The 9,688-nt window shown below is 46.7% G+C and overlaps 3 protein-coding genes and 1 pseudogene across 3 annotated transcripts; all 4 read right to left on the reverse strand.

Moving 5' to 3' along the window:
* Window positions 1-1,252: 1,252 nt before the first annotated feature.
* Window positions 1,253-2,572, reverse strand: LOC9662917 (pentatricopeptide repeat-containing protein At4g02750). Its single transcript, XM_002990661.2, has one exon. It carries the CDS (start codon window positions 2,570-2,572, stop codon window positions 1,253-1,255), a length of 1,320 nt encoding a protein of 439 aa, XP_002990707.2.
* Window positions 2,573-3,201: 629 nt separating this feature from the next.
* Window positions 3,202-4,419, reverse strand: LOC112342503 (annotated as a pseudogene).
* A 292-nt stretch (window positions 4,420-4,711) lies between these two features.
* On the reverse strand, window positions 4,712-6,020 carry LOC9662918 (pentatricopeptide repeat-containing protein At4g02750). Its single transcript, XM_002990662.3, has 2 exons — window positions 5,856-6,020; window positions 4,712-5,680 (listed from the first exon to the last, which is right to left on the reverse strand). The coding sequence occupies exons 1-2, from the start codon at window positions 6,018-6,020 to the stop codon at window positions 4,712-4,714; spliced, it is 1,134 nt and encodes a 377-aa protein (XP_002990708.2).
* A 1,020-nt stretch (window positions 6,021-7,040) lies between these two features.
* On the reverse strand, window positions 7,041-8,574 carry LOC112342504 (flavonoid 3'-monooxygenase-like). The gene is made up of 2 exons (XM_024664429.1): window positions 7,711-8,574; window positions 7,041-7,661 (listed from the first exon to the last, which is right to left on the reverse strand). Exons 1-2 carry the CDS (start codon window positions 8,572-8,574, stop codon window positions 7,041-7,043), a joined length of 1,485 nt encoding a protein of 494 aa, XP_024520197.1.
* Between the last annotated feature and the right edge of the window lie 1,114 nt (window positions 8,575-9,688).

Genomic DNA, 9,688 nt, shown 5'->3' on the forward strand with positions numbered 1-9,688 from the left:
CGTCCAAATCTCATAGAACTCGCAATGGGACCCAACTTGTATTGTGCCTTGGAGCTGGTTTTGAGGAAAATGTAGCCACTAGCTCACGTCCAAAACTCGCAAACTCGTCACCCGGCTGTGAATCCACTGTCCATTCTTGGTTTCCTTCATATGAACCAACCAAACAATAGAAGCTTCAAGCGTGTCAGATTTTTTGGTTTGAGCATTATGTGCAACTTTCTTTCTAGAAGGAGTTGACACGCTTGACTTTGAACGATAGTTTGGCTTTCCACGAGTTTTCTCATAACACATTCTTCCGGGAGAGCTCTGCAATACACCAGTCAGTCAAAGCCACAAAGTAACCTTTCTTTGGGTAATGTAAGCACAAAAGCCCCTAAAACTTATTCAAATGGACGGGCATACCGTTTCTCTACCAGCACTCTGCAACCTCAAATCTGTCCGACAGCAGGTTCTTAAGCTCATCATCGTCCGCGCCAACTACCGCCACCAGGATCTTCTGGAGCAACTGCTTCACCTCCCGGTTCAGCAACATAAAGTTGTCTCCCAGCCCGAAGCACGCCAGATGGATATGGCCGTCTTCACCTTTACCTTCGGTCCATAACACCCAGTTTGAGGGACTAACCAGCTTTGGCTCCTGTAGAAAGACCAGCAGCGTGACGATCCCGATATCTACGTCCAAAACACCGAACTCGCATTTAAGCTTGTCAGCTGAGACGGCTTGTAGCCATTCTTCGACAGGCCCTGGATGACAAGAACAAGGACTACCATTCTGCTCAGCTTCACCATACCAGCTTTCCTGCTCGGATTGGACCTTTCGAGACAGTAATCTTGATGGAGAAAGCTGGGCCTTCAATGCTGGGGATCACACCAGTTCCTGCAGAACATCCGCATGTCAGTCGGCATGCTGCAGCTCAAGCTCGTTCCTTCATAAATGACACACTCTCAAAAATATAGCCCTTGAATGACCCGTGATGCAAGACCGCCCTCTTCGCAGCTCGCTGATCATTACTTCGATCCGGACTTTGAAGGCAATGCATGACATTCTTGCCTGATCAGCGGGAACTGCCGGAAGAATGCAGCCCCTAAACTCCGAGTCCATGCCGCAGTGCCGGAGGAACCAGCGCACACCTTACGTAACCAATCCCATGATGCCTCTCATAGCCGTATAAAATACATATGACGTTATTTGTCGGTGATGTTGTCACGTTTGACTCTGTGCCCGGACATATGGTGAAACAAGAGAAACGTAACTTCACCAGTGATCCCCACACGAGCAGGCTCCCTTCTCAAAGTGGTGGAACCGGTTCCCATCTCTCACAAAAATCCTCTTCTCAGTGATATCTGAGAGGAGCTTGATCGCAGAGTGGCAGTCGGAGCACACCCGGTGGCTGTTGACGACTCTCAGCGGACGAGAATCGTCTGGATCTTTGGCAGCGATTTGTCCGTAGGCGATGGCAAGTCTTTCGCTGTGGAAGCACAGGCTACGTTGTTTCTCCTCGCGTGTGCCACCCTGCTGCTCCAAGTAAACTTCACTCGTGTCGGGGACGTATCCAGCTTGCTTCATGGGCTCTAAAAGTTCCAGCAGCAGGGACCGGACCCTCTCCATCTTCCGGCCGTCGTGACCCTCCTGCTGCTCGTTTCTACCACCACCCATAAACATGTGTAGCTCGTTGTCAATCTCGATGTAGCTTACTGCCACTGGCCTCGTCACTCCGCGCTCCTCCATCTCCTTCCGGACTCTTGGAGCGTCGTCAAATCGCTTGGCAGCGGCGTACATGTTGGAGAGGAAGACGTAAGGGAGAGTCTCTGCCGGTGCTAGCTCGAAAACTTTCCTGGCGGCTCTCTCGCCACGATCCAAGTCACCGTGGCGCTTGCAACCCGACAGTAAAGTCATCCAGGCCACTGCGTCTGCTTGATAAGGCATAGTTTCCACCAGCTCTTCGGCGTCTCCCAGTCTTCCCGAGCGGCCCAGAACGTCCACCATGCAAAGGTAGTGCTCCACCAATGGTACCACTCCGTGGTCCATCACCAAAGACTGGAAGAAATCTCGACAATCAGCCAAGAGTGAAGTATGGCTGCAAGCAACCAGGACGCTCACGAACGTGATTCCGTCGGCTGGAATACCTTCCTGCTCCATCTTCCTGTAAATCCTGAGTGCCTGTTTCTTACGACCGTGCTGTGTGAAGGCGGCGATCATCGCATTGCAAGAGAAGGCGTCTCTCGTCTTCATCCTGTTAAACACGCGTCTCGCGTCGTCCAGGCTTCCACATCTCGCGTACATGCTGAGCAAGGAAGTCTCCATCTGCGGGGACGCGAGATTGGCTTCCACAACTCGGTGATGAATCTCTCGGCCTTCGTCCAAAGCTCCCAGCAGTGCACAGGCATTGAGAGCACTGGAGAAGCTCACACCACTCGGCTCCACGTCCATCCTCTTGAAAAGGTTGAGAGCCTCCTGTGGATTCCCATGCTGAGCGTAGGCCACGATCATCGAAGTCCAGGAGATCATGTTCCTAGCCGTCATGGAGTCGAAGACCTTCCGAGCTTCCACCGGGCTCCCACACTTCCCATACATTGTCACCAGCGCGTTCTGGACGACAACGTTCGTGTCGAATCCCCGCGAAGCCAGGTGCCTGTGGACCTTCCTCCCCTTCTCCAAGTTCCCCAGCCCTTCAACAGCACCCAGGATGGTGGCGAACGTATAAGCGTTCGGTTCGATAGCCTCCACCTTCAATCAGCCGCGGGCAGCTTCTCCCTGACGCCGCCTCGCGACCGCCGGCATACGCACGGAAGAACCCTAATTTCCGGTGTGTAAGTTCTTGATCCCCCAAAGCTGCTCGTCGTCATTTAGTCATATAGCGGCGAGATTCAGAGCCACAGCCAAGAGCCTATGATATATGTGCTAGCTGTAAGCTAGATTACGTTTTCAAATTTGTAGTACTTCCGAGTGCCAAAGTTCTAACTAAATGATGAAAACGCAAAATGAAAGTGATCACGAGATTGGCCTGGAAGACATCCATGAGAACATTCTTTGAAACCAGCTCCAGCACTTACCTGAGCCAGATAACAATCTTTTCATTGCCAAGGTCGCCGATGTTCTCAACTTTCATCGCCTTCCATCGCAAAAGTAGCTCGTGGCTGCCGACCCACCTTTAACATTGAGTTGTTGCGTGGAAAACTGGTTTTAAGGAGTAGGTTTAGGGTCTAGGGTTTAAGGGTTCCGTTTAGGGGAGCCTCAGATTCGTGAGCAGCTCCTTGGCCACCAGCCTCTCGACACTCGAGTAGACGTTTGCCATGGCTCCAGATGGCTGGAACCCGAGAGCTTGAGCACGATGATATCAGAAAGCGTAATAGTGCTGGGCTAGTCCAGAAAATGTGATGACTCTATACACTCTCAAGCTCTCCCCTATTACGTGGTATCCCATGCCTGGAGCGCATTGGCTCGAACAAGCCTTCCCGACGTTCTCAGGAGAGCCCATGACATGAAGCTATTGAAGCAAAGGGACAACCACTACTGCTGAACAAACAGATTCATTTCCATTTCTTTGTTTCTACTTTTTCTGATATAGGCGGGATCCAATGATCTGACTCACCAAAGTTGAAAAACCAAAAAAGGCTCACCCGATCGAAAACTTGCATTATTAGGGCTGTGGCAAAAGATGACACAGAGATAGTTGTGGAAGCACTTGATTTTCATCTCGTGTCGGAAGGAGAAGAGGTCATTGATAAGGGCGGCGTGATCAGCCACTGCGTTGACAAATGCTACAAACTCTGGAGATTCAACCATACCCTTATCCAGCTTGAGATCCATGCAAAACTCACACATAATGCCTCCGGATCCTTCAACGAAAACTGTCCCTCTCCGGAGCAACTGATATTTCTCGAGACTTGGGATGGATTTGGCAGATCGCAAAGAGGCCTCCTCCACCAAAGAATCCAGAAATGTTTTCAAACAAATCATATAGCGAGCAAACAGTGGGGATCCATGAGACTCCGAAAGCTCGACATCACCTCCTCAAACATGGCATAGCTAGGATGCTTCTGCTTCTCTTTTTCACTCAAGACATAGCTTTCCTTAGCAACTTCAAGCAGAATATCAGCAGTTTTTGTCCCCTCTTTCTCACTGATTGTCTCAGCAATGTCATCCAGAACAAAAAGAGTCCATAAATGCTTTGATGCAACCTCTACTTTACTGCTCTCTCCTCTAGGAGTCGCTACTGGGCCTAACGAACCAAATCTTGCCTGAATAGCTTTCTCTCTTTCATATGGATCAGTGATGCTTAACATTCGAATGGCCCATTCATCAGTAGCTTTGGATATCTTACTAGAATCAGGATGGCATTCAAAGGGAATGCTACAAGAGATGAAAGACAAATCAAACTTGGTAACTCTAGAGAATCTTTCAACCGAAGCATCTTCCATCTCTCTCTTTCGCTCACTACCTAGTTATAGATATAATGGGAAAAAACATTAAATTATATTGTACAACTCAGAAGGTATATTTTGCCCATTAACCATGTGTGCCTACTGTTTAGTTAGAGGTTTATAGTTACAGATCTATCTGGCGTGGAGGCGCCATCAAGAATAGAGGAAAATTTTAAACATGAAGTGTTGAGCACAAATAATGTTTGCATGAAAACTTTTTTTAAGAATGCCAAATTAATACTTTAACGTCCACCATGTGGACATATGTTGAAACAAAAGAAACGTAATTTCACCAGTGATCCCCACACGAGCAGGCTCCCTTCTCAAAGTGGTGGAACCGGCTCCCATCTCTCACAAAAATCCTCCTCTCAGTGATATCTGAGAGGAGCTTGATCGTAGAATGGCAGTCGGAGCACATCCGGTGGCTGTTGACGACTCTCAGCGGACGAGAATCGTCTGGATCTTTGGCAGCGATCAATCCGTAGGCGATGGCAAGCCTTTCGCTGTGGAAACACAGGCTACGTTGTTTCTCCTCCTCGCTTGTGACACCCTGCTGCTCCAAGTAAACTTCCCTCGTGTCGGGGACGTATCCAGCTTGCTTCATGGGCTCTAAAAGTTCCAGCAGCAGGGACCGGACCCTCTCCATCGTCCGGCCGTCGTGACCCTCCTGCTGCTCGTCTCTACCACCACTCGTGAACATGTGTAGCTCGTTGTCAATCTCGATGTAGCTTACTGCCACTGGCCTCGTCACTCCGCGCTCCTCCATCTCCTTCCGGACTCTTCGAGCGTCGTCAAATCGCTTGGCAGCGGCGTACATGTTGGAGAGGAAGACGTAAGGGAGAGTCTCTGCCGGTGCTAGCTCGAAAACTTTCCTGGCGGCTCTCTCGCCACGATCCAAGTCACCGTGGCGCTTGCAACCCGACAGTAAAGTCATCCAGGCCACTGCGTCTGCTTGATATGGCATAGTTTCCACCAGCTCTTCGGCATCTCCCAGTCTTCCCGAGCGGCCCAGAACGTCCACCATGCAAAGGTAGTGCTCCACCAATGGTACCACCCCGTGGTCCATCACCAAAGACTGGAGGAAATCTCGACAATCAGCCACGAGTGAAGTATGGCTGCAAGCAACCAGGACGCTCACGAACGTGATTCCCCTCCTGCTCCATCTTCCTGTAAATCCTGACTGTGCCTGTTTCTTACGACCGTGCTGTGTGAAGGGGCGATCATCGCATTGCAAGCGAAAGCGTCTCTCGTCTTCATCCTGTTAAACACGCGCCTCGCGTCGTCCAGGCTTCCACACCTCGCGTACATGCTGAGAAAGGAAGTCTCCATCTGCAGGGACGCGAGATTGGCTTCACAACTCAGTGATGAATCTCTCGGCTTTCGTCCAAAGCTCCCAGCAGTGCACAGGCATTGAGAGCACTGGAGAAGCTCACACCACTCGGCTCCACGTCCATCCTCTTGAAAAGGTTGAGAGCCTCCTGTGGATTCCCATGCTGAGTGTAGGCCGTGATCATCAAAGTCCAGGAGATCATGTTCCTAGCCGTCATGGAGTCGAAGAACTCCTGAGCTTCCACCGGGCTGCCACACTTCCCATACATTGTCACTAGCGTATAATAGTAATAATAATAATAATAATAACTGGATTTGGTATTTTATATTTGAAATGTTTATTAAAATTCATATCAGAATAATAGTACACTTTACAATTTCCTCTTTAAATGGTAGAAAATATATTAAAAGGTGTTCAATTAATGTTTGATAATGCATATAATGGACTTTTCATGAGGTATTTTATTAAAAATTTGCACAAAATGTTCAAATTTATTTACTTGTTTAAAAAATATTTTACATATTTACACCTTTGAACTTTAATGCAATTATAGCAAAAATTCATAATAAAAATCCAAATGTTACTTTTTGAGTGTTAAATGTTTTAGAGCCAAATTAAAACAATTACATTTTTTTAAAGGATAATGATTTAGATATTTAACAAGTAATATTTTAGAGTCTTTGAATGTATAATTAATTTAAAGTTGAAATATGCTTATCTTTGTGATATTTGAAAACATTTGATGCAAAATAATTAACATATAGTATCATAAGCAAAAGTAATAGACAATGTAGAAAAGCTTCTTCATAATGCAATTTCATAAATTTACTATTATATTGTTATGCCTTTAAATCCTACTATATTCAAAATATAAATGCACAAATATACTGATGTGGTGAATATACTAACATAGTTTTGCTTATGCTTTAGATAATAAAAAATTAGATTGCCTTGTAATCACACAATTAGTGCAATGTTATAAAAAAAATGAGCATGCACACTAATATATGCTACTTGTGGGTATTTTTATCCTATTGATATTGAACATTTGAAAATGGATAGTATATTGCCATTAAAAACTCATAAACTTTTAGGATGTTTAAGAAAAATATAAATTCACATTGAAAATCTCGAGAAAGAGAAATGAAAATTTTGTTGTGGATGTTTTGGTTAATGTGGTAATAACTGATGCATAATGTAAAGTTTTAAAATTTCTTATTGATTTTTAGTTATAAACCTAATATAAAAACACTTTCCCTTTATTGTTTTACTTGATCTCAGCTGACCCCTAGTTGCCATACACTTCCATCGGCAGCCTTGGAGTGGCCATGGCTTGCAGCGGAGTCTTGAGGTAGCAAGAGCCATTGTAAACCTCCTCTATGGATGGTATTGTCCCTGGCACAAAGCTCCAATCAAAGCCGTGAATGAGATTGGCCACCAGCAGCTCCACTGTTCGCAATCCCAAGGGCATTCCAGGGCACATTCTACGACCGGATCCAAACGGGAGGAGCTCAAAGTTTTGGCCTTTGAAATCGATGGAGCTCCCCAAGAAGCGCTCTGGGTAAAACTGGGTGGGATTCTCCCACACTGCCGAATCCATATGCACAGCCCAAACATTCACCAGGAGAGTGGTTCCCTTTGGAACGGTATAACCGGCAATTGTGGCTTCCTGGGTGGCCATGCGTGGGAAAAGGAGCACTCCTGGAGGATACATTCTAAGTGTCTCCTTGAGAACAAGCTGGAGATAGTCGAGCTTTGGGATGTCGGATTCTTGGACCATCTGGTCACTGCCTACGACTCGGTCAAGCTCCTCCCGGAGCTTGATCAAAACCCGAGGATTATGCATCACCAAGGCCATGATCCATTCGCTTGTGGTAGCAGTAGCGTCAGTCCCAGCCATAAGCATCTCCTGGAATGAAAGTTATAGCAATCACAAAGTACATAAGAAGAAGTCTTACCAACAGATTTGCTTTAACGTGTGTTTCCCCCTGGGCATTATTTCCGTAGAACTCAAGCATGATATCAAGGAAGTCCTTGCATTCCCGTGTCGTTTCCTTGTGCTCGTCAATGATCTTTCGCAAGAACTTCTCTTGTTTCGCATGGATTTGCTTGTACCGAGGGATCTGCCAGTCCAGCCATCTTAAATACCACGGTACGAGGGTGCTAATGCACGAGGGATTGATCACCAGGTCGACAATGGAGAGCAGAATCTCTTTGAATTCTAAAGCGTCGGAGTCGACTTCGTCTTCACCAAAGTACCTCTTGCTCATCAAAATCCTGGACATATTGTTGAAAGCAAAAATGGAGAACAGCGATCTTATTTCCACGGGCTTGCTGTTGCTGAAAGACTTTAAGATCTCTCCCAAGGCATGGGAGAGCTCCTCCTTTCTCATCCATGCAAATGAATCGATGGACTTGGCTGTGAAGAGCTCCATGGAACACAGCTTGCGAGTGTCTTTCCAGTACTTCCCATATGGAGAAGTTCCAAGTCCCGAATAGTTATAGCTGAAGTGGTCGCCTAAAACCATGTATGGCCTGGAACCAAACTTTATGTCGTGTGTGGTAAATACTTCCTTGATTATCTTCTGGCTAGAGATAACCACAGTGGGCATCATTCCCATCTTCAAGAACACAATGGGGCCATACTTTCTGGAGATAGATTGTAAACTCCTATGTGGGGGCTTTCCTGCCAGTAAATGAAGGTGGCCGATCAGGGGCAGTCCCCATGGGCCTGGGGGGAGGTTTTTGAAAGATCTGTAGCGCCATGATAGAACTAAGAAGAGAATAAAAGCTACAAAGAGCACAACTGGAAGGATTTCCATGAACGCAAACCTCTTACGCTGCCAATTGGAAAATTGCCTCTTTATATGGAAGTTCATAACACAACACCATACGTTCTAAGCAAGAGTTTGGTTCAATTGTGAGAATCGAACTAAACTCGAAGGCTACGCATGGGACTTAGATACAAATTTTAAAAGAAAGTTTGAATATATGGTTAGCATTGTTCATGTGACAAATAAACCTGCGGATGCAACACCTCGTCCAAATCTCATACAGCTCGCAAGGGGACCCAACTTCTATTGTACCTTGGAGCTGGTTTTGAGGAAAATGTAGCCACTAGCTCACGTCCAAAACTCGCAAACTCGTCACCCGGCTGTGAATCCACTGTCCATTCTTGGTTTCCTTCATATGAACCAACCAAAGAATAGAAGCTTCAAGTGTGTCAGACTTTTTGGTTTGAGCATTATGTGCAACTTTCTTTCTAGAAGGAGTTGACACGCTTGACTTTGAACGATAGTTTGGCTTTCCACGAGTTTTCTCATAACACATTCTCGCGGGAGAGCTCTGCAATACACCAGTCAGTCAAAGCCACAAAGTAACCTTTCTTTGGGTAATGTAAGCACGAAAGCCCCTAAAACTTATTCAAATGGACGGGCATACCGTTTCTCTACCAGCACTCTGCAACCTCAAATCTGTCCGACAGCAGGTTCTTAAGCTCATCATCGTCCGCACCAACTAGCGGATCTGGCATCGCCACCAGGATCTTCTGGAGCAACTGCTTCACCTCCCGGTTCAGCAACATAAAGTTGTCTCCCAGCCCGAAGCACGTCAAATGGATATGGCCGTCTTCACCTTTGCCTTCGGTCCATAACACCCAGTTTGAGGGACTAACCAGCTTTGGCTCCTGTAGAAAGACCAGCAGCGTGACGATCCCGATATCTACGTCCAAAACACCGAACTCGCATTTAAGCTTGTCAGCTGAGACGGCTTGTAGCTACCCTGTATCGGTATTTGCTTGCAGATGTGCGGCGGGCAAAGCACGAAGCTCTTTCTCGACTCATGCTTGCAATCAAGACCATGCGCCGTCTTCAACTTCGTGTACACCAGTTCTTTGGTTCGCGGTCAGTGCGATATGATGAGCTCAACATAAACCAA

This window comes from Selaginella moellendorffii, unplaced genomic scaffold (genome assembly GCF_000143415.4).
Source record: "Selaginella moellendorffii unplaced genomic scaffold, v1.0 SELMOscaffold_110, whole genome shotgun sequence".
Lineage (NCBI taxonomy): Eukaryota > Viridiplantae > Streptophyta > Lycopodiopsida > Selaginellales > Selaginellaceae > Selaginella > Selaginella moellendorffii.